This window comes from Epinephelus moara, chromosome 8, assembly GCF_006386435.1.
Source record: "Epinephelus moara isolate mb chromosome 8, YSFRI_EMoa_1.0, whole genome shotgun sequence".
NCBI classification, from domain to species: domain Eukaryota; kingdom Metazoa; phylum Chordata; class Actinopteri; order Perciformes; family Serranidae; genus Epinephelus; species Epinephelus moara.
Window position 1 is genome coordinate 13,215,391 of NC_065513.1, and position 25,597 is coordinate 13,240,987.

The 25,597-nt window shown below is 41.8% G+C and overlaps 1 protein-coding gene across 1 annotated transcript; it reads right to left on the bottom strand.

Annotated features, from left to right (window-relative positions):
• Positions 1 to 3,167: 3,167 nt before the first annotated feature.
• Positions 3,168 to 6,383, bottom strand: fzd10 (frizzled class receptor 10). Its single transcript, XM_050051716.1, has one exon. It carries the CDS (start codon positions 5,672 to 5,674, stop codon positions 3,923 to 3,925), a length of 1,752 nt encoding a protein of 583 aa, XP_049907673.1. The 5' UTR covers positions 5,675 to 6,383; the 3' UTR covers positions 3,168 to 3,922.
• Positions 6,384 to 25,597: the final 19,214 nt, after the last annotated feature.

Below are 25,597 nucleotides of genomic sequence, written 5' to 3' on the forward strand. Positions count from 1 at the left end.
GAACTCTCCAAAAAGGCGACAGATTTACATTTAGAGCAGCTGTCTAATAAGACAAACATGTGCCAAGAATCAGTATGGGTCTAGTGCATTAGGGGCATACATGTTGGAAGAAACACACCCACCCCCGAGTGCCAGCCAAATTCCTTTGTGTGTATGTTGTGTGTGTGTGTGTGTGTGTGTGTGTGTGTGTGTGTGCGTCATGTATGAGTCTATGACATTGAGAGGCTAAGCACTGCTTTCCAAACAGACAGGTCTGAACTAGTAAACAGGTGCTGCTGCAGCAGCTGAGGATGAGGACATGGGGCGTCTCCACGAAGCCTGATCAAAGAGAAGCTGCCTCAGCCGCCAGTCATCCAGGCAACTTGATTTATGTCACTGTGTCAGAGAACTTTATGACTGCTTGCAAAAGCAGCAGACAAAGTAAAGGTACGCAGGTTCCTCCAATACCTCGCATACAATAACATGGCATGGAGACGAAGTCCATTTATTTATTGATACAGAAGCACAGTTTTAAGGTTTTAGGCTGGTGATGTTTCCTCGCTGCTTTCCCTCTGAACCAGAATCAGCCTTTGACATTGCAGAGGAGGCTTAATTGTTCTGTCATTTCGACTTTATGTTTGTAATACTGCTCGGTTCCACAAAGACACTTAACATCAGCTCAATTACAGACTGTGAAAAGCTGAAAATCCTGGCACGCTGGCGAACCAGTCAGATTAAATTAAATCAAGTCATTATCAAAGGTTTGATGCCGTTTCAACAACACTGATCACAAGCAGAAGCTCCTTTTTGTCAACAAATCACAAGCCAACGCCGACACTGCTATCTCCTGCACAGCACAGTGGAAAGAATGAGACAGGAAGTGGATGAGTGTGCCGTGACGTTTGGAGATATGATGGTCTGAGATTCATCAGCCTTAGTCACATGGTTGTGGCGGGATTCCCCCGCGTTGTCAAATAAAATCTGTCATCACAAGGAACAACATTTAATGATCAGCAACACCAGACGAAAAGATGTTTCACTCTGCCGAGACGGTCCTGGCTGGAGAACCTGTGATCTGATGGTATAAGATCTATACTTTACAGGCCTAAATCCAGCAATACATACAGTTGAGTCTGATTTCCAAAAAAAAAAAAAAACTTTCTTGCCAGCAATACTTTGCCCTTGCTCTGAGCAGGATTTTTTTCCCTTTGAAGAGAGGAGAAGAAGAGAAGTGAAGCCTGCTTGGCTGAAGAAGCCCTGGAGGGGGGTGGTAACTGTCATTTATATTTACAGCCTTCCCAGACACCTCGGGGGCTGTTATCCAGGTGGCCTCTGTTGAAGCTCTCAGAAGCACTCACACCTTTTTCGCAACTCAGAGTATCAATAGACACTGGCTGACTTTGATTCAGCCACATAGAGGTTGTGAGTCATGTGCTTTTGACTGTTAAAACGGGTTGGGTTGACGCTGGAACTTGAATGCCCTCCGGGATAAAGCATTACTACACTTCTGAAACTTTATTAAACCGGAGAGCACTCTCTACCACAGGTTTTAAACTCTCAAAAAAAGATTTGAAAGTGAGGCAGATAAAGGTAGAAATGGTCTTGTACTCCAAAACTACATCTTTTTCCTTTCAAATATAAAGAAGGATAACTTCATGCTCATTATGCTTACTCATTCATCAATATTCCTGCATGATGTGGTTCTGTTTTGACATACTTGTCCATGTAGCCAATAACTCTAAGTATTCATGTTTTCCTGTTGTTCTGACAGCTCTGTCAAGACAAAAACAATTGCTGTTGCTTAGATTCAAGACTAGACTTGTGGCTCTCAGAGCAAGTACCTTAAAAATTGTTGACAGCACATGGATCATTTAACACCAAACATCTCGGGATACCACACAATGTATTCAGTTTGCTCATGCTTTAGAAAACCGCTTCAGTCAATATGTAACTACTTCAAATCCAGGCCAGATGCGTCTTTAGAAATGTCACTATGCTTTGCTGATAAGAAGAGATGACAGATATTCTGTAGTTTTGGTTTGCAGCGATCCTCTTTTCAAAGTCAAACCCTTCAAACGGTCTAATCCTGTCCTGAATGAGAGCTGGATTATTGTATAACCCCTTCATTGATACGCACCGACACATGCAACACAGCGAGAGAGGAGGAGAGAGGGAGAGAGTGGACTGAAATAAAGTTGTATATCCACTTCAGCTGAGGTGGAGAAAACATACAAAGGGTTATATAAGCATCCAGCATGAAGGCAGCGGGGACTCTAAACAAGAATCATTAACAGGTGATCAAAACGCTGATGTAAGCCACAGCTATGACATTTTGGTCAAATAAACACAACCGTGAAGATGTTAATTTGTCCTTTTGATGACACCACCCACTTTCACTTTCTATCTTTATGAATATTGGCTGAAATGCAATTCTGCACACAGTTTCGAGGGGAAACTTTCTAATCAAATATGCATTGTCATTGCACAAATTAAAGACACCACACCCAATCTGTGAATAAAATGTGATTCAACATGATTTCACATTAAATATTAACTCACTAAATGTAAAACTATATGCATATGACTCTGTTGCCTGAACATAAAAAGCAAATTGAAGGCCATGGACAATCCTTTTACGCCTTTTTTTTCTCCACTTTAACTTGTCTTTGATGCAGCCACCAGGGACAAACGTTAATGTCCCATTGTTTCCTCATGAACATTTAAAAACAAGAATAGATGTGCCGCTATTTATGCTTCCTGTGTGTGTTGACTTAAGCACCAACATCTCAGGCATGGTCATTTTTTTTATATATGTATAAAAGTGGTATACATTTATAAGCGGATCTAAACTGCTCATAAAACCAAACAGTTATTACTTTAGTAAAAATGTTTCTTTTTATCGCCTTGTCTCCGTCAATTATTTTTCAAAGCTATTTGGAATGCCACACCTACTGTTAAAACCAAGCTCTAACATACCATCACATTCACAAAATTACAGTGAATGATTTAGATTTTTATGATGTATTAAAATGACCACAACAGACCTACGTACAATAGCGGGAAGCACAAGTGCTGCAATTGTTAAAATTAAACAAAAACCCAAAACATAACCACAAGCTTCATGTGGCTGTACGTGAATGGAGACTCACTCCAGCTGAGAGGAATAACAACACAGTAGCAACACACAATTGCGGCTTTACAAACATTTAAAACTAGAACGTTTTATTAATTTTTCTATAAAATCTGAAGTTTTTAGAAATATATACAAATGTTCCCTTGTGCTATAAAACAGCAAAGAACAAAAACAAAATAAAAAGGAAAACTCAAACTGGGTGTACAAATAACTTTTCAATAATGAGTGCTTGATTAATTTATGGCATGGATTTGCCTCGTAATGGGCAGTTTTGTAAGGTCTTGAGCGCTTTTAAACAGCTGCTCTCACTCCAGTTCAAACATACATATGACACTGCCTCGATTTCCATTAAAAAGCCTCCAAACGCAGCACTCATCTCTCTGACCATTTGTCTCCATTGTCTGTGGGGTCCCTTTCATTGTCTGTAATCTGTCACTAACAGTACAAGTGTCTTTTTTTTGCCTGTAAGGAAAACATCTATTGCACATTATTCAAGTGACCCCATGGCACATCCAAATGGCTTATTCCACTCTTTTTGTCTTGGGAACAATAAGATTTTTTTTCTCTCTACCAAGTTCCTCAGTAGGATAAGTGAATCCAGGAGCAGATTTTTTTTTTCTCAAACAAAGGCAGCTCTTGTTGCATGAGATGGCTCAAGACACACACAAAAAACTCACGTTGCATTATCTTCAACGCAGTTTGCATAAATAAAACATGAACCTTGATTCTTTTGATGGCACTCTGATCACAAAGTCTCATTTAGGTTAAGGGCTTTACAAGTATTTTTGGGTTTATACAAAGAGAGCCAGCTCATACACATGTTGGAGGGGGCCGTGTTGGCTCATACTTAGTACTGTGCCCTTTGAGAGATGGGTGAGGTTTGATGTAAGGCCTGCTGCTGGTGAACACACTGGCAGCCTTCCTCCTCGTCCTCTTCTTAAGCTTCCTGCTGAACACGTTCTGCCATGACTGCAGTGTCTTTGAGGTCCAGATCCACATGCCGCTGGTGATGCCCACCACCAGCAGCATAAAGATCTTCACCATGAAGATCTCAACAGCGGGGATGGAAGTCTTCATGATGCACTCATCTGACTCCGGCCCACTGCTGTCCACGCACTTCTGCTCCCCTGCCAGGATGCGCCAGTAGTCCATGTTGAGCCTCTCGTAGAAGTAGCAGGCGATGACGCAGGTGGCAGGGACAGTGTAGAGCACAGAGAAGACCCCGATGCGAACCATTAGCTTCTCAAGCTTGTCCGTGTTCTCGCCCTCTGTCTTCATGATCTTACGGATGTGGAAGAGGGCCACAAAGCCCGAGAGCAGGAATGAAGTGCCAATAATAAGGTAGCATGAGAGAGGAATGAGCACAAAGCCTGTGAGAGCTTTGACGTCCATGCTGCCAACGTAGCACACGCCCGTCAGCTCGTCCCCCGCCACCTTCCTCATCACCAGGATCATGATGGTCTTCACAGCCGGGATGGCCCACGCCGCCAGGTGGAAGTAGCTGCTGTTGGCCTCGATGGCCTCGTGACCCCACTTCTTCCCTGCAGCCAGGAACCATGTGAGGGTCAGGATAACCCACCAGAGGGAGCTGGCCATGCCAAAATAATACAGGATGAGAAACACAATGGTGCAGCCGGTGCTCTCCAGACCCTCCTGGATAATATACTGCACCCCATTGTCTCTGTCACAGGCTATTCTGTCAGCTCCCACAAAAAGTCTGATGAGGTAGCCCACAGAGTAAACACAGTAGGACATGGAGAGGAAGATGATCGGCCTCTCGGGGTATTTGAAGCGCTGCGGGTCTATGAGGAAAGTGAGCACGGTGAAGGCGCTGGAGACAAAGCAGAGGATGGACCAGATGGCTATCCACACCAGAGAGAACTGCTTGTCTCCCCGACTCCAGTACACGTCCACTTTGGGGTAACATTTGGGGGCACAGGATTCACTTTTCTCTACAAAGTGGAACTTGCCTGGATTGCTGCACGTCTGCTTGCTGCTGCTGTCCTTAAGGTGCAGGTCCTGCCCGCCCAGAGGCCGCTGTGGCCTGAAATCTGGAGGCTGGGTGTGGGAGACTTTGGGAGGCTCATCTGAGCCGTTGTTGGGCGCCTCCATGCAGAGGTTGTTTGGGTCGTTTTTGGTCGGCAGCCGGGAGCAGTCCAGAGAGTCGGGCCAGGGGAAGTTGAATTGCTCCAAGATGGGTGAGCATTTCAGCTTGACCTGCTCACACATGACTCTACAGGCTGGGATGTGGATGGACACCTGCTCTGTGCACATGGGAGCATACAGGGAACACAGGAAAAATTTGAGATGACTGTGGCATCCAAACTGTATCAGTGTGGCAAACTCCTGCAGCTTTATCGCTGCCTCTTTTTGGTCATCGTGGCCCATGAGATTTGGCATTCGTGTCATGTTGTAGCCAATGTCTTTACACTGGGGGATGTTGATGTGCTGACATCTCCCCTCTCCTGACCAGTCGGGGTCTATTGAGCTAATAGTTGAACCCCCACCGCTCCACAGGACCAGTAGCACACAGATGAGGCTCAGTTTAACAGTTGAACGCATTCTCCCTCTCTTGATTTAAAGAAAAAAAAATAGGCCAAATGTTCAGCACCACCACAACACACAAGTTTCTTTCATTAAAAAGTCAGTGATGAAATCTGATGAAAACTTACACAACTATCTACTGCAAGACCATCGCTTCCTCATGTTAGTGTTTGCAGAGTTTAATGAAAACATTAATCCCGCAGTGCTCCGAAAATGTTTTCTGGCTGCAAGTCGCGTGCGTTCAGGTCCATGCTTTCACGCGCTCAGCTTGTGGCTGAAGTGTTGGAGCTACTTGTTCAGTCTCTTACACGGTGAATATCAGTCTGTGGTGACTAAAACAGAACCCTTATGTGCTCCGATTTTCTCCCTGCTTGTTTCCAAAAGACCTACGCATCCATCCGCATGTTTCATGTCACTTTTTCGGAGTCTGTGTCTGTGCAGCGGTGCGATCTCAGTCCTTGTGCGACAACTTGGGAAAAACAACAAAAATAATTTCCTCCAGTCCTTAATGCGGCGGGGATGGCTGCTCACAGAAAAAATGAATCACTCAGCAAAATAAGTCAAATGTATATCCACGCTGATGATAATAAACGCGTCCCAGAAATGCAGGATTATGCTCCTCCCGTAAGCAAGCAGTTGATGCGTTTGGTGGCAGCGCTCGTCTGAGCTGGTCGGAGCCTCCGTCCCGGTCTAACCTGCCAAAAGATCCGCCTTCAAAGACAGCTACTTTGCATAAGAAAGATGACACTGACACGCGGATTATTTTCAAATCGTGCGGAACAGCTTGTTCATTACAGCAGTTTCAAAGGCTCGCAGCAAACTTCCCTCTCTCTGTTTGTTTGTGCTCAGCCGCAAACTTAGACTACAACAGGACAGAAACACATTTGAGGAGAATCCCCCCAAAATGTTGCGCAATATGTCTCACAGGCGCATTGGTCCACAGGCGCACCATAACCAGAGCTTTGGTAACTGATACTTTAACTGTCTGCACATATGTGACTGCAGGGCAAGTTTTTTATTATTATTTTTCTCACTTGTATTGCTGTCCCTTGTGAAATAAGTTGCAGAATACATCTCAGCTCCCCTAAAAAATAGCAGATAGAACAATGAGAAATGCAGTCCATGTTTTTGTGCAGTTATATTTTTTCCTTTTACATGTTTTGGACCAACTTTTGATTTTGCATTTCTCAAGTGGTCAAATATCACATAGATGTTTACTCAAACTAAGGATATGCCTTGAATAATAAGATAATCCACACTAAAACTAATTTCATGTTCTATACTGCACAGTAGACATGACTGAACATGCATGAGTCTAAGAGCAGTCATGATGCAGTTCAGCAGCTCATTGATCAGTGGTGGAATAAGTAGTTAGAACCTTTGCCTTGATAAAAATAATGATACCACAACGTAAACATACTGTTACAAATTAAAGAACAGTAGCATTAACAGAAACATATACTTAACATATAAAAAATAAAATAAAATTATGCAGAATGCCCTCCATCAAAGTTATTAGAATTCCTGTACTTGCATTAACATGTAAGCAGCATTTTAATGTTAATCTGAACCTGCAAAGTTCAGCTGTCATAAAATGTAGTGGTGTAAAAAGTACAATATTTTCCCTGAAATAATGTGGAGTTCAAGTACAAAGTAGCATAAAATTAAATTATTAAAGTAAAGTACAGCAGGCTATTGTAATAAATGTAGTTGGTTACTTTCCATCATATTCTGTAATCAGTAACAAAATAACTGAAATATGATAATCATAGAACAGACCCTTCAAAATAATGCCAGCAAAATGAGTGCTGATCCGTTTAGGATGAAAATAATTGCTTACATGAGTTATGTTTTAGTGTGGATTCCACTTGAAAAATGATTTATTTCGTGTAATGATATATTTACACACAGACTTGCTGTTTTTGAGTAAAAGATGCAGGTGGGTTTTAATAACTCAGTTCAGTTCTTACTCATTCACAGTCAGTTTCCAAACAATATTCACACACATACCAACAAGAGGAAAACAGTGTTAAAAGGTTTAAAACAATGGATTTATTCTGTAAGTCTGTGTGAAACAGTCTTGAACACACCAGAACAAACCACTTGTCGAGAACAAATGAAGGGCTGTTGATAAAATCATTTCCCATTAAAGACCGGTTTGGAATTTAGTTGCGCAGGGATCAGTGTTATTCTCAGTGCAAAATTTTAAACAACACCTTGCAGTCATTTCCTGTCTTTTTCAATGACGGAAGTCATCCAGCAAACAAATAAGAAGGTTAAATTCCTTTTTTACAAATGTCAGCCTAAAGTGTTGACATTGTTCTATTGTCGAGCCCAGAGGAGCCTGCATCAATAATTCAGATACTGCTTAGCCTCTCTCACAGTGACATCTGTATTCTTACCAGATGTGGACAGTTTTAGTACTCTCATCGTTTAGCTGGGAATTCAATTTCTATCGCTGTGGCTTTTTGAGCCATAAATGAAATGTCATCACAATCTATAATGTCTTATATTTTGGCCTATATGACTGATTTTGAATCTGCTGGATGTGACATCACAAATGCACATGCATTTATGTGTTTATTTTTAGCATCCTGGAGAGTTAAATGGACATTTTACAGACACATTCAGTAGTTTTTTCATTCTTGAAATCTTACTAAGCTAAAGGTCAGAGTGTCCATGTGAGTATTTTTTGTGTGTGATATTGTTTGAGCTTGGCAATGAAATGTTCCCATAAATCAGAAAAAGATATTCCTAATTACTAAATTAAGTAATTAATCATATTACACAACAACATTTATAAAGCACCAGTGTGTGTTCTCATGTGGAGAAAAAGGCACTAACAAGCTGCTACTGTTGGTTAAATATGGTTGATTCACTTCAGCTTCCCCCCAGAGTAAACTTTTCTCTTTTAAGATAATTTGTTATGGTTGCACACTGAATCAGTGGTGACTGATAAAGTGGATGCATGTTTACTCCACGTCTGTGTGCTCCACTTTCCTCGCACACTTCAAAGGCAGGTCAGGTGAAATGACCATCTCCCCATGTGTATGGGTGTGTAACGCTCACTATATCAGATGGGGGACAAATTAAAGGAAAAACCTGAGGAACAGAGTGGAGAAACATATCGAATGCAGATGCTTCACTGCAGATGGGCTCACTGAATGGTCTGGTGAGTATGAAAATGATGTGAATAAAATGTTCTGGCCTTTAAAGCCACCTGATCTCAACACAGCATACACCATAAAATATTTTGGACCAACATGTAAGACAATGCTCTCCTCCACAGCGCCAAAACACCAAATGATATATTGTTAAATCTGTGGTTGTTTCTATGTCATGCGTCCTTTTACATCTGTCTATGTTTGTTTTTCTTTCTATCTGCTGTAGGTAGGTCTCTTTTGCGAAAGAGATCTTGATCTCAATGAGATTACCTGATCAAAAAAAGTTCCACAGACTTGGCAAGGAACATTGTACTGCTCTGTAGGCTTGCACTGGCCTGACTCCATACTAAGAGACCTGAAACATGAAGTCGACAATCAGCCATTGGTCAATGTTGACCTGTTTTGCAGTGTGTCCTGCACTGTTGGAACTTGTCGGCCCTCATTAGCCCTTGTTGCCTGTTGTTTGCCTGATTCAGCATGTTGAATCGACGTCGGAGACGGCAGAGCCCATCGATGAGTGAAATCACTCTGACTGGCAGTTCAGCTCAGTGGACAGCAAGAGAAACAAAAGTGAGGAACGCAAACAAAGTTAAATGGAAACAAACTTGTTATATAAGGTAAAATTATTTTTCTAGCTATTGAGCTTTTTAGCAGAAACAATTTTTTATTGTTAGTGTATCGTTTGCTGAATATGCTTTGCTCTTTTAGCATCCGGTTGTGTTGTTACTGTGCTAACTGGCTAACTAGCCTTGAATCTGTCCTGTTGGTTTTCCGGTTTCCCTTCTGGGATGACAAATACAGACTACTGCGGCCTGCTGGTATGGACAGTTATTTCCTCTCATACAGGTGCAAAACATACCTGCTAGTTGGCCATTGGCTCTAGTCTTTGCGTTATGTTCAGGTGCAGCCCTTTGGCTGAGACACCACTAGTTCTTTGATGTCGATTTGTGTGTCTGAGCCTTAAGATATTTCATGTTGGTTTTTCCTTTAATTTGTTGTGCATCTGTATGTGTTAGCCCCTGTGATAAACTGTCCTGTGAGTCCTGTCTCCTGTCTCTTGCATGAGATAGGCTCCAGCCCCTCATGACCCTGACCAGTTTAAGTGCTTTAGAAAATGAATGGATGGACAGGCTTTTATTAGCCTGTTAAAGCGAAACAATTCCTGCAGAGAGCCGGCCTACATGAGACCCAGCAGCACCAAAGTCACCATAAAACAAACCGAATACAACACATCAACACACACTGCTGTAACAAACAGCATACATAAACCCTGATGATGCATTGTTGTTACACTGAGTAGGAGCTCCATCTAGGTTTTATGTCGTATCAGACTGCTCATGGCAGAGCTGGGTGGTGTGACAGGCTGAGAGAGGAACCAGTTATGAGGCCTTCTGCCCTTTTTTTATGCATGTGAGATCCTTCAGACCTCACTCACATTACCTTGTAAAAAGTTTGAGGTGGTGAGATTTATACTCTAGCCTTGCTGTGGTCTTCATCGAGGGTGAAATACTGATCACAAGTAAAAAGGAGTGCTTTTAGTACATTTTTACAAGAGTGCTTTTTAGAAGTATTTCAGAAATGTGTCCAGGCAAGATGAGAAACCTGGCACCAGCGTGCCTAAACGGTTTAAGCACAGCATATCTTAGTGGTGGCATTTCAGCTGTTAGCGCTCAGTGTGTGGAGCAGGAGCATAAATATAGGGTATGAATACACTTATGAACACAATACCCTCCTCCTATGCAGCACATGTGCTTCTCAGATTCCACTTATCCAGCTGTTAACGTTTGAAGGGGTTTGGTCCGAACATGAGGAAAAAAATACCTCATATTCATCACCTTAATTCAAAAAGTCAAATGCTAATGTGTTCCTAGTTTGTAGGCAGTGCCTTTAGCTGCCACGCTAGTTTGATTTCCTTATGGTTACCATTCTTTTAACCTGGCAGTGTTTTGTGTTTTGTTTTTATCACTTTGGTTGGAAATTCATAATGTTATACAAACCATTTTCATATGTCAAAAAAGCCTAGCTGTAGCCGCAGCATGCATTTTATACATCCTGACCCCTCACAAAGACAAGGACAACAGCTGACATGCCTGCTCCGTCCCTCCCTCTCCACTAGACCTTTGTTATGTAGCTGATGTGTGGAAGTAGTACAAAAAGAGATGACAGCTTTAATGTGAAGAAGAATAATGTAATATCAGTGTGTTCCCAGAGCCAGGGCTGGTTCTGCTCTCCATTTACTGATCACCCAGCTTTCAGGAAACCCTGTCTGGCATATTTTAAAGCAAATATCTGCCCTTATTATCGCTGCCTTTGGTGTAATGAAGCTGACAAGATAATACTGTCACACAGTCTAATAAGAAGACACAGTCGACTGGTTTGTTGTAATTCATCGCCTTTGTTCTGTTCTCGCTCCTGTCTTTCCTCCTGCCGCCCACTCTTTCATGATTGTTTTGGTCATGATGATATCTCTTTGAAAATGAGAAGTAAAGGGGACGAATCAGGCCTGTTCAGTCTTTAGCATCTGTAGCCTCAGCAGCTACTGTCTCTTTTATGATTTTTTTCCCCCCCTCTGTCTACCACCCCCTGTTTCATATACGGCCCCTTCTATAGCTCATTCCTACTCACACAAGTGCATAACACACACACACACACACACACACACACACACTCTAACACACAGCAACTTTATCTCATCTTTGCAACCACAACAGTATGATGAAGGAAAGCTGCGCAGCTCCATCTCTGAGAAATCAGCAACTGTGAGATAATTCTGTAACTAATAAAGTGAAAGGAGGGGGGGCCTTTGATGGCTGAAGCTGAAAAGATATTTTATTTTTTTGTGTGTGGGATTTGCGATGTGTGATTCTATGGAGCGAGCTCGCTCCCCTGCTGCTAGGCTCTGGCTGGAAGCTGGCCCCCCTCTGGCTAATGTTATGGAGAATCGGAGGAATTTTATGGCTGTCTTTTCCCTCAGCCCCCTTTTTTCTTTTGTTCCCCTTTGAAGAATGACTTTAGACATTTTATTTACATATTTAACCATGGATGAAAGAAATGAAGGGTGAGGAAGCAAAGCTCCTTGGATTCTTAAGGGAATTTTGATCAGTAAAAATTAGTTGAAGCTAATACATTTTTGTTTGCGTAGTCTGAAATTAGGTGGGCATCAAACACGCCACTCTGATGCTGACATTTCTGAAATTGACGCCATCAGTTCTTTGATGGGGAAACACGATCCGCCTAAACCAACTCTGTATCAGTAAGAGTAATCATAGTATTTTCTCTTAATTGCTGCGGTTGGATGACTCGCATGCTGTTCCAACATGTGAGGTATGCTATGGGAGAGATGGGGGACGTTTTAGACATGTTTGGCATTGTTGTCGGCGTTGAAAGGGCATGTTGATTAAACGTACGGGTGGGGTAGGGCTATAATCTTCTTAACCAAGGCCCTCCTCTTCTCTTTCAGAGGGCACAATGAGAAGAAACAACACACTCAGTTGGAGGTGAGACTATTTGTCCACATGCCCTGCACATTGTCCAAGGATCCTGTTCTCCCTCCTGATCGCATGCATTCAGCGTTTAGCTCAGGATGATCCTATTTATCAACATAATCTGTTATTTTCTCTCTTATTGCCACTCTGCAAACTGTGAAGGGTTGGTGCCAAAAACCAAAAAAAAGATGATGGGAAGCATCTGAGCACGGACAGTAAGGAACATAATAGTAAAATCATGTTTTGAAGGGATAATGCTTGAATATTAAAGCAAAAGTCTTTCCTATCGCTGTTTTAAAGATCTTTTTTTGCAACTGTAGGCAAAGATAATTCTGTGAAATATCATTCATGGTATTTTTCTGTCCTGTTTGAAATGTCTGAGCTTTAATAAGAGCGCCAGTTTTAGTAAAGGGTCAGACGTTTTGAGGAAACGCATATGAATCAAGCAATTAATAATTGAAGAGCCCTGTCAACATCAAAGCCTGCAGTATTCTTTGCTCATATGGTTTAAATAGTTCAATAAAGTAACTTATTAATGAGGACTAATTTGTCTCACTCTTCTTTTCACTTTGCTCCATTAAAAGCTGCTTTGTTTCACTGCTGTTATTATGGGTAGAGTCCCATCAGTTGAAGGTTAACCCGCTGACCTCATTCATTGTGTATTGTGGTTGATAAGAGGAAGTCACTGCGTTATTGCAACCTTTCAAGTGTTTATAGAGTAGATTAGTATAATTATAAGGACGGTTAGCCTTTATATGAGCAGGGAAGCTGTCAGCCAATCTGCAATAAACAGCGTTGTAATGAATTTTGTTTGTTACGAAGCCCAGTAACATCTGGGCTGAGGCTGCTTTGAAACAGCAATATTAGTTTAGTGGAGTGTTCTTACATCATACTCTTTCATGTGGTGGTCGTTTAACAGCAAAGAGAAGAGGAAGGGAGGAAGAAGTGGTGGAAGAGGAGGAGGAGGAAGAGGAGGAGGAGGGGGAGGAGGAGGGTTGTTGGAGTTCAGCAGCTTGAGACGAAGCAATGAACCAAAACAGTAACAGTCAACTGCTTGCAAAACCCATTTTTGTTTTAGAAAGTCACATCAGACCCAGCGGAGACGTTTGCGAGAGCTGGTTCTGCAAAGTTCTTTAAAACATGAGAGTGATTAGTGGTCATTATAGATGTAGGAGGGGGGGGTAAAAAAGTCAAAAACATTTTATTGCCTGCATCGGTGAAGGACGCTGATGGCAATATTATTACCCGAGGTCCTCGTGGGGGCACTTGAGTGTGAATTGCTAATCAGGAAGGCCTTCTCTGGTCTAATCCCTCTTTGAGTGGCCGACCCGGAATCAGCGCGTCTGGGGAGACTCCCCACTGCTTCTGGCTCTGGAGGCTCCATTCAATAGCACAGCCCTCCTGTCCCATTCCCACAGTCCCCTCACACTGTGCATTGCAGCCATGCATGCGCGCACACACACATGTGCACACACACACACACACACACACACACACACACACACACATATCCTCCTCTAACCAAATTAGATTAGACCCTTCCCTTTCTCCCCAGCAAGGCGCTGGTCTTTTCTCTGCCCGGTCATTTATCCTACCCCCTTTTGTCTCTGCTTTATAAAAGAGAAACAAATTCCCAAACAACTCCGCTCCTAAGAATGCACTGGTTTGGAAGAGGATGAGGGAAGGGCAGACATCTTTAGCAGACCTTAGGTGATGCTATAATATCGCCATCCCTTTGGTGTGTCAGCTCTAATGATGTGTGGGGGAGAAGAGTGGTGTGGCAGAGCAGTGAGAACAACGCCAGCTGTGCATCCTGTCAACCTGTTACCCCACAACAACACTGAGCCGTTTCTGACAGCAACACTAAGGATCTCTTTATTGTGGCCCCCTCGCTAACATTGTCCAACATTTGCTCTGCTTGGCCGTAAATCCTCCCTGACTAGAATAGATAAAGTGCAGTTGGCGAACTGTCTGCGTGAGACGTTGTGCACCAGTGTGTCCGAGTCCTGCAGTATTAGTTGTTTTGATTCGTTGTATCTTTATTCCTTGTAAACCAGTAATGGACACTGACGCATATAGGCAAAATAAAGGCCTCTTTTGAAAGGGTCTTTTGTAAGAAAGCCCTGGTGGAAGCTTATTCCTCCTGGTTCAATGTGCAGCCAAGCTATCCCAAAAGCAGCAAATTGAGATCAAAGCAAAATTAAAGCTGACTCGTTCAAAGCAAGATAAAAATGTGTGAGCCTGCAGCAATATTTTCTCTATTGATTTCCTCCTTTGCTTGCACTCCGTGGGACTGTGCTGGCTGTGCTGTGCTCAGCGCCAACATCGGAGACTCTAAGGCTGCTGCAGGGAGAAAGGAAATGACTATCGATACAGACAGAAAAACACTGTCATAATGATCAGGGATAAACGGATTTCACACAGCGCTCGAGATCTAAGTGATTGGGTAACTTTTCATTGCCATCCAAATCTGTTTTCACTTTGCATTAAGACACAGGGAAGAATAATGAGAACATCTAATGGCAAGCATGAGAGTGGCATAAAGAGCGAGCATGGGAACAGCATTGTCTTGTGCTGTTATTAGCTGTGATTCTCTGGATAGAAGCAGGCGTGTTGAGCCAAGTTTTGTCATTGTCTTCTCATCCGGTTGCATGGATCTCTTTTTTAAGGAACCACATGTGGAGCCTATCTCTCTGAAGTTTATTTAGATTCGCAAGAACACTGAAGAGCGTCTTTCACAGACATTTCTCTGGCCGTTTTTTATTTGCTTTTATGTTCAGCGCTAGTACAAAGGAACAGGCACAGATGAAGTTTTCTCAGTGCCGCACAGCAGATAACTGCACATTGGAAAGTTGTCAGCTTTAATTAGAGAGAGCTAGCTCCAATGTGATGTTCCAATAATAACACAACAGCAAAGAAAATGTCTTTGTTATGTTGAGCTCAAATCTGGGTAATTATGGGTAATTTACCGACGCTCTACTTGCGCTGCAGGTTGTCGGCAAGGTGTGAAGGCATGAGTGAAGGTGCAGGTGAAGGATTCAGCTCTGTGTTTGAAGTCCTGAGAGGGATTGACAAGCCTTGCAGTGAAACCTGAGCAGGTATGAAGACAAGCTGGAACAATCAGTGTCTGCAGACACCCCAGACCAAGAGTGTTTCTCTCTTTCTGATGTAATTCTCCTCATGTTGGATCTTTACACAGTCTTGCACATCAATCCTTATCTACAGTAGAACAATGCAGCAAAAGATGTCGGAACGCTGATAAGAAATCTATAATGTCTGTCAGTCGACACTGGAGGCTTCAACGACCTGACAAAATATGAAGTCTCTTTGTTTTCCCGCGTCTCATGCAAGAGTGCATTTGCACATCTTTTACGCTCTCTTCACCTTTCTGTTGTGAGGTGTAACACCTGGGCGAGCTGAAAAGGAACATGAATCAAGCTGAGGAAAATGTCTTTTAATCTGTTTCAGATATTGTTTCATAGCTGTAAGCAGTCTTACCTCATCTGTGAAGCTTCCTCTTCAGACAGAGGGATCACTGTATCTGTAGGCATTCCTCGGGCTCAAATATCAAAACAGCACTAAATAACCTGTCATTCTCCCTCCCCTGAACATAGACGTTGCTGCGTGATCAAGCTTGTGGTCCATGTTTTGAGGGAAAATCACCTTACAATGGTACAACCTCTGAACTTTAAAGGTTATACTGTTGTGGAGTAACAGACAAAAACAGTGTAATACTTTCTGAAAGTTGAGGCGTAATCTGGAATAAAAAAAGCTTTTATTAAGTGATCTTTATATCTACAGTTCTGGATGCAGTAAACTGCCTCAGAGACAATATAAATGATAGCAGTACAAATATCTTGTTTTCACACATTTCAGCCCTTGTCAAAGCGACAGCTGTTGGTAACCCAGTTATGGAATGTGCCTGTGGGTTTTTTTCTTCCCTCCTCTTACACTCTGAGCAAGTGTAATGGCTGTTTGACTTCTAACTGTTTGGTGTTCAAGAGATGTCCCAGACAGTGATATCAAAGTTAATACCAAGTGATTTCCATTCCACATCAGTGCCTCCTGAGTGATCGCATGGGGAACCTGTGACGGATCCAACACTGTCAAAAGAAAAGTCACCATAACAGTCAGTCAAAACTCGTCCTGTTTGACACACATTTCATATATCCTGTTTGATATGCTTTAGTTTTATCTCCAAAGTATGCGGGATATATATCTTTGGGGAAGGGCTGTTTTTACTATGATTAAACAACACATGAGACAATATGCATTTATCTCCATCTATCACACAAACGCATATTCCTTTTACTGCTTTATAGGTCATGCAGACGAGACCATCGCTGCCTCTTGTTACACGGATGTTGAAACAGAGGCTTTAGTAGAGAGATTTAAAAGCAGTTTTATTGGGGATGTCTCCGATAAGAAGCCAGTGACTTAAGCAAAGATGAAGAGTGTTTAAAGATGGCTGTTGTTACGATGTACAAGAGACCAGTGCAGATTGGGTGTGACAGACTCAGGCCAGGTTTGAGCTCTTAAGCTCGTTAGCAAAAGCATTCATGGACGAAAGCTCAGAGCTGTTCTTTGTCTGCCTTGTAAAACCACTATTATTTCATTTAAAACAAAGTTTCTTATTACAAACTGTCATGGCAACCCAGTCAAGGGGAGTTCATGTCTTTGACTACAAGTGTGTTCAGAATTAAACAGATTTTCACCTAACTTTATGAAGTTGAGTGAAATGTTTGCTGAAATGCTGGACAATAATCTGTATACAGTGGCTGCTGCTATAGTGACTTCATGAATGTGTCCACATAGCGTCTCTCTTTGGCAGAAAGCAGGGCGCTGGGGAATGCTTTGTTAAAAAAAGTGCCACTGCACTTGAGTTTTGTTTCTATGACAACAATATCTTGACATCAACATTAGCTAAGTAGCTAACGTAATGCTACATTAGAGGTCTGCAGTGGGATTGGGATTCTGCGTGTGCCATGGGACCAACTGCAAATCTTGCAAAACAGATCTGTTTTATCTTTGCCCCGGGTGGGAGTGGGCATCAATAAAACAAAACAAAAAAAAAAAAAATGGGGGTCTCAAAGATGAATTGACATAAAGGACGGAGAGGTCAACAAGTGACATGCAAAAGGTAACATATATGTAATAACACTGAATCCCTGACACATCAGAATAACTGTAATTATGAATTTAATTTTGCACTAGAACATATTTTGCTGCTTATTACCGGCAGTTATTCATTCATTTTCTGTAACCGCTTATCCTGTTAGGGGTCACGGGGGGGCTGGAGCCTATCCCGGCTGACATTGGGTGAGAGGCAGGGTACAGCCTGAACAGGTCGACAGACTATCGCAGGGCTGAAACACAGACAACCATTCACACTCACATTCACACCTACGGACAATTTAGAGTCACCAATTAACCTGCATGTCTTTGGACTGTGGGAGGAAGCTGGAGTACTCAGAGAAAACCCACGCTGACACAGGGAGAATATGCACACTAGCACAGAAGGGCTCCCCCACCCATGTATGGTCAGAATGTTTGCTTGGTGGGCGGGAGCTGACACACACCCTGTGGGAATGGGTGCCAATAGAAAACACTGCGGGAGCAGGCAGTGATGGTCAGAAATCCAGCAGAAGCGGGACAAGGAAAACAGTCCCGCACAAGACTCTTCATTACATTGACAGAGAGTTAGCTATATAGTTAAAAACAAGCTTATAACATGTATGGTGAATACTTTTTTTCTGTCTTTGTTGTGATAGTTTGATACAGCTCAGGAAAGACAGTAAATAAAGGAGTGGCAGGGACAACACCAGTGCCAGTTGTTGTGAAAGTCTCTTTTCACAGTGTAGCACGACATAGCTGCTGGGCGCTAAGCATTTTCTGTAGACAGCTGCATGTGGCCGTACACACTCTCTCCTGTCTGGGAGAATCTGAAGATGCCGGCACTCAGAAAAAAATGTTATGTTGACAGAGGCCCTCAAAACAATAAATATGTGGAAAATAAACTTTCTTTATGAGACTTAAATGGGACAATGGATACCATTGTTATATCTGTCCCATAAATATAAGACTACAGCCGGCAGCAGCTTAGCAGCAGAGCAAACTGGGGTACGGGCTCTGTCTAAAGTTTTGCTAAGGTAAGCTAATCTGCTCCTAACTGTAGTTCAATCAGGAGAGACACGTTTTTTATGGTAAAAGAATATTTGGGATGGAGAAAAATGTGAAAGGGTGAGCACGAGAAAGGTCTACCTGATTGAACTTATGCTGAGCTTCATTTGTATATTTACCATACAGACATAAAATTGGTATCTCCTCATCAGGGGCAATTGCTCTGAGACAACAAGGGAGACTGAACTTCCCCTAAAATTTCATAGAAGAAATGGTCAAATATGCACTATTGAATTTACATTAAAATAAGAATTTACATTGCATTAAACATGCGCTAAGACGTGTTTAACATCATGACTATGATGTTCAAACGTCAGCTGTTTATCACCAGTTTTCAAACGCAACCTCCCTGTCATACATTCCTGTGTCAGCACGGTGGACGCGGAGCCTCCAAGCATTCCTATGAGACAGCGCTGAGCTGGTTTTTTTCATGCAGCAAAGTGAGACGGTCATTGGATATATGCGATAAAATCGTCACTTCCAGGGAGGCTCAGCTTCCCTGGGACCTAATGGAGCAGTAGGTGGGAGAGGAGGCATGGTGTATGCATGATGACTGGAGTCTAGGAGTTTTGTTGTGGTTGTATGGCATGAGTGTGGTTGAAAAACAGCTTCAGTTAAATGTTCCTTTTATATGACAGATTTTATGACGTAAACCAGCAGCCGCCACTGCTCCTCATCTAAATCTCCCCAAGACAGTGAATAAGCATTAGCGCTACCCCAACTAAGAATTATCCTGGTTGACCAATAGTTGTCATTTAGGGCCATTAGTCAACTAGTCGCCTGCATGTTTATGATATTAATTTAATTATTAAATTATATATTTTGGGCGGGGCAACACAATGATTTCAGTTTAAGGTGTGAGAAAGAATAGTATCAGTAACATTGTTAACACTGTGCTACATTACAGAGAAATACAAAACGAATTAACCTTCATTAATTTAGGCCTATATTTTATCTACAAGTGCACGTCACACACTGAGCGAGCCGCCTGTTAAAGATGCTGTCAGCAAAGCAGTAATGATCGTGCTAAGTAGCTAATGGGCATGTAGCTACTTACATGTTTAAGAGGATACGTCGTGCTTGATCGGAAAAAGTTTACCTGCAGAGTTTACATAATCACCTTGGGTTCATCCTTCACCTTCTCGAAATCATCCCACACTTTGGATTTCCTGTCTGTCATGTTATTAATTAATAGTAAGAAACAACGCAGGTACCAGGCCTATAAATTAACGTGACTCCTGTCTGAATGCTGAGCATGGTCACTTCCTGTGTCTGTCCTTTCAAATTAAAGTCCCACATAGGACAGTCAGGTTAGGTTTTGATTTTTTTATACATTTTTTTTTTTTTACATATTTGTTTATTAATTTGGACTAAAGGTGTATGTAGACTGACTGTGTTTCATCTGAACACCACGTAACTTTGATGTTTTTTCATTGATGTTCGTGTTATTTCATGTAATGGACAGTATTTCAAAACTGAGATGTGTTTGTGTCTGTTTGTGCATGTCGTAACCTCTTTCTGCTGTAACAATCTATATAACCTCCAGATTCTTCCTATCATCTACCAGATGTTACCACAATGATGACGTGTGAACATCACTAGAAGGACAGCAGCCTTTTCCATGCTTGCATCCAATTATTATTCTGTTTCATCTTCACTACAGATGTTGAGAGGATCTGCGCCTTCATTCGCCTGAGAGCAAGACCAAAAGGAGGGTAAAGCAAACTTGTGTGTCTCAAGTGCCGTCTTGAGTGTCAGTGCTGTTGACAGTGTGGGTTCAGAGTCAGCAATGTTAGCTGTCTAAACAGGGTGACAGCGGACGGCCCACTGTAGTGCAAATAGGTCGGCAGGAGTGAAAGTGGACACCAGCTCGGCTGGACCCCTGTCCTCTGAGAGTTGACACAACCTTGTTGGTGCCCCCCCTTCCAAACACCCAACTCCTCTCCCTTGTGACGACTGACACCCTTGTCCCCTATCCTCTCGCTATCACCATAAAGAATAGGACAAGTTGTCAACACCATGACCCTCTCTGTCTGGACAAACAACTGCAGCCTCTCTACGTTTCAGTGTCTGTTCCTCACCTCCTCTCCCTCTGTGTTTTTGACAGAGAGGCTGGTATTTCAGGTTCAGGATGTTTCCATTAGCACCTTTTGGTGAAGCCCTTTCATCCAGCCGTCACAGCCCTTGTGATCTGACCACGGTTGGGCTGTTAACCTGCCGCTGTGACGACGTCAAAGAAGACGGACCCGACAACACTGGGAGGATGTCCTTAGTTCAGCAAGAACTCCTTTTGTTTGCTCCCTCTCTAATAATTGTTTGCTCTGCTGTCTGGAGGTGTTTGTTTATGCCTGTTGACATTTGGCTCAGTGTTGACATCTGATATGTGTTAGCAGTATCTGTCATTCCTGAGTGCAGTACAGTCCATGGTGAAATGTAATGCTTGACATTGTTGTTTTAGATCAGAAGTATGAGGATAACATTTCTTGTTGGCATCCTTACAAGCATTTTATTTTATCATTTACATGTTCACACAGTATAGCAGAGTCAGAATAATCTGTGCTCAACTGGTAAGTCACCGCAATCTCTCATTCAGCATTTCTTTTATCAGTCTTTCTGAGAAGTGTCTGGGGTTTACTGTTCATATTCTGAGATAAATTAGGATCAGCTACTCCACCTGCCATTAAAAGTTAAAACCTTCCTGATTTTCACAAACGATGCAAAATCACTTCATCATATTTGGTTTCATCATTATTATTTCATTATTATAATAACTTCATCTATAGGTGCATTTCCAGCCACCATTTTTTTCCGCATGAAGAAACCTGAGTAGAAATGCCTAAAGTAGGGGGGAGAAAGATATCACAAAAAAAGTTTTTACATTGGGTGGAAATTGGTGTATCAATAAAAGCAAAATGCAAAGAAGTGCAATAGAAACAGATTATGGCTGCTGTCAAATAGTTAAAAAAAAAAGAAAAAAAAAGATGTATTATGTCTTTTTCTAAGCACTTTTCCTTGACCTCAATTGAAAACAAGCATGAAGTCAAGGAAAGATGTGCAAGTGAATTCATAAGAACCAAGGAAATAAAAAACTGCGGTGCTAAGAGAATCCAACTGCACTTACACTGGGTACTGTGGTGGATGTTATTGATGTGGGTCTGCTGTAGTGAAACTACAATGTTTGAAAAATGGATCACCAAAAGTGCATCTTAGATACTTTACCTTGTGCATTCTTACCATGTTGTTTTATGCAAGCTATATAGGCTAACAACCCAGTGAAAACTAATACTTCATTACAAGGTTAAAAAAGAAAATGAAATATATGCTGCCAGTCACAAAAGGGAAATAAAATGGTTGTCATATTGAGAATAGTTTGTCACACTCACCCTCCTGTTCGCGCATATTTATCAACATGAATACAAATTGACCCTTCATTAAGTTCCACCCCCAGATGCAGACTGGCCAATCATAATGTAGCATCGGGCTGGCTCAGACCAGGTTCTGACAACAACACAGCTGTGCTCCATTAGATTTAATGCAATGGTTTGAGATTTCCTTCATTTTCAGGCTGGTTTAGATTTGGAGCTAAATGTTGTGCCTGGGGCACGTCGTGTATTAATAATACTCGTTACCTGGAGAGGTTGGAAAAATATTTCTTCACTGTTCCAAAACCAAAATCAAACCTTGAAAAGTGTAGGGTTAACTAGCTAGCTACTGAAGATATAGCCTACTGAAAGTATACACATGCTGCTTTTGCTTTTTAATGATTATAACAGTGAAAGACTGACCCTGCTGCACAGGAACCAGTGAAGGGAAGCAGGGAAACTTTGCTGTGTTTCATCGCATTGTGGACAGATGAACATTGTTTGACTTCCCCCAGGCATCCCTGCCTGTCTGGTTGCGGAGGTCCTGGCACACCTGCACACACTGTGATGCCACAGAGCTGGATCAATATCGGTCAAGTTTCCCTTTATATTCATTGTCTTCTGTCGCAATCAGCAGTGATGTGGTGGTTCACTTTTACACTGTGATCTGTAGCCTATAGTTCGGCTTTAGCTTCTAACTAACTTTATCTTTTTAACTTGTTGCTGCTGAGTCAGTTTGACATCCTGGATATATCCTTCAAGTGCATTATGTAGACCCGTCTGTCTGCTTCTCTCTGGAATCACTAGTTAATTTTTCTAAAAATATGATAATATTTCTTCAAGGAGTGCAGTTAGTTACAGTGTGGGCTCCATGCTTACTCTGACAGCTTTTTGGAGCCTCACAAAGGGGCGGGATCTAGCAAAAGGTTAGTTAGTGTGATTGTATAAAATAATAGCTGGATTTATGTAAGATAGGCATGTTTTGTTTTTTTTTCGTGAATGGCTGAATGGTGAATGGTCACTTAAAATGTTGCTGGCAAAAAACACTGTGGGATGGCATTATCTCCTGTCCTTTTGTAAAGGACGGTCCACTGTACCCTATGCCAAAGAGATAAAAGATGAAGCACCTTTCCTTAGCATAGAGAATTCGACCAGCTATTATCATGGTGGCCACTTCAAGACCTCTAGGTCATTTCACTCAGTTGGGAACCTTCCTAGGCAAAAAAGCAGACCTGATGTAGAAGAAGCATGTGACTTAAAATGTCCGTTGAAACTTCAGCTCCACTAAAGAGACTGAAATAGCAACAAACAAAAACATCAAATGTGTGTGATGCGAAGAGGAGGCTGTATACTTCCTCAAATGACAAAATATGTGCAGCAAATATGTTGTATTTCCAACAGGTTTTCTGCATTATTATGTCATCTCATTGCACCCTCCTCTTCTGCATTTTAATAGCATTCAACTGGAGCATCCAACTGTGCATTAAATCTTTTTTTCTTCTGTAGATTTTCAGACAATTTGGTTAAAAATTTCACTACATTTGGAATGAAACATGTCACGTTTCTAATGTTTTAGCTGTAATCTCTGATTCTGATCTCTGATGATATGCTCTGCTGAACAAAATTATTATTACAGACCTATCTCAGCTAGACACGGCTTCTTGACTTGCCCATGGACTTTGTCCAAACTATATATAAAGATGCGTCTGTACTTCCTCCCAAAAATGTAGCCAAAATATTGTGGATACGTGTGCTGCCGTCTTGCCCTGGTGATGTCATTTCAAGCCAGAGATTGTGCTGTGGCAATCAGGAAGCGGAGCCGCAATATCAAGGTCTTGCCTGTGCACCTGTCTGACCCAAACATGAGCAGTGCCATTGATAGCGAGTACACAGATTGGCATTCGCAGCTGTCAATCATGACGTCAAACACCTTTTTATAGCATCAAATAACTAATTAAAACAAAACTTATGAGATAAACAAACAATTACATTAGTATGATAAGCACTGCCTAAAATGACAGAAACCACCTCTGAGAAAAATTTATAGGCCATGTACTTTGCTTTTGTTTTTTTTGTTTTGTTTGCTACATCTTCCATCTGCTAACATGGAGGGGGCAATGTTTATGACCTATACTGCCACCAATCACCACGGGGTGACAGAGATATTTCAGGCTCACTTTCGGGGAGCTGTCAGGTCGCAATGTGCCCTCATACTGTTCATATGATATCTAACGAATTAGCAGCCCATGAATGACATTGTGTACTTAAGATAAAGTAACGTACTTAAAGTAAAGCCATGTAAGCTTTACGTTAAGTATAACTAAAGTTACCTTAGTAAGTAAAGTTACTTTGGTTAGATTTAGAAAAAGAATCAGGGTAACAACATATCTTAAAATAACTCAAAATTCACTTGGTTTCACATGGTTCTGAACACTGGTCTTCTGGGGGTAAGTCCTGTGTTGTTTGACCCATCCACCACTCTTACCTGCATCCTTACACAAACTTTTAGTCTTTATACTACTTCCTTCTCTACTCCAATCACAGCCTTCCCAATTACATAGGTTGTACACAAATAACAGGCTCATGACTACATGGTTTATTTACAACTGTGGTTCATTACTTTTTGTACGTATACATACAAATATGAGAACAGCCTGCATGTCATCCATCTGTATATACAGGTATTGATTTTGTTAAGCTGGTCATGTTTAAGCTGAGCTGTCTCGGGCTTATGGAAAATGATGTTCAGTAAAGTTCACTGAAAACAGATATATTGAAAGCAATATGAGAATGTTTAAAATAAAAAAAGAATTGTCCTCGAGACACAAAGAGTGAACCACATAACATACTCTTGAGTAGTTTTATGTTCCAAGGCCGGGTTTTTAGTTATTAACGTTTTTACAAAGCTCAGTATGATTTTGACTGATGTTTTCTGGAATAGAATCTAAAAGTTACAGTTTCACTTTAGGTCTTTATAGTCACATGTGTTTGTGGTAGAGCTACATTAGAAACGGATTAAGCATCTATAGTTATGAATAAGCCTGGCCTCTGCAGAGTAATGTGGGCTTCAACCAGTGATTTGTTCCTTGCCAGACATTTTATCTCTCCTCATTGGCATCTAATAAGTCAAACCATTAAAATGATTAATCAAGTTCTCATTGAATACCAAGGGACATACTTCAATTGATGGGGCAAACAATTAATGGCATCCTGTTTATTTGAAGTGATTATACTGGGTTTGTTCCCATCTGCCTCGTGGGAGGAAGTGGCGTCCCTGGTGCAGATGCTGTTTGTCAGAAGTCAGAACGGTGAAGCAGCGAGCCAGCATGCAACAGAGGAGATTCAAGCAAACTGAAATAGAACAATGGCTCTTCCAAGCCTGTATCCTATTTCATAGGGAACAATGCCTAGTTTGTGGCACTTTTCCATACACATGAAAGACAAGCCATGCTTCTATAGCTATACACTGTACGCATTTTTGTGATATTTTGGTTCCATTTGTTTTGAAGTGTGTTAGGGGAAAGACAAGCCTCTGCATAGCATCAAATGCTCCACTCACTTTAAAGGATTTATGATGCGGATATAATCATTTAGTTCCAGACTGTGTTTTAATGCCTATACGTATGGTATATTTATGATTGGCTGCTGCGCCTCAGGCCCCTGCCTCATACAGTAGGCCCAGGACTGTTTGAGCAGCAGCTGCAGTGAATGACTTTACTTTTTATCCCAGCATTGTTTTGCAGTTTGCAC

What these genes read in the sequence shown, in the direction of transcription:
- fzd10 (XM_050051716.1), bottom strand. Translation starts at nt 5,674, where the DNA reads ATGCGTTCAACTGTTAAACTGAGCCTCATCTGTGTGCTACTGGTCCTG.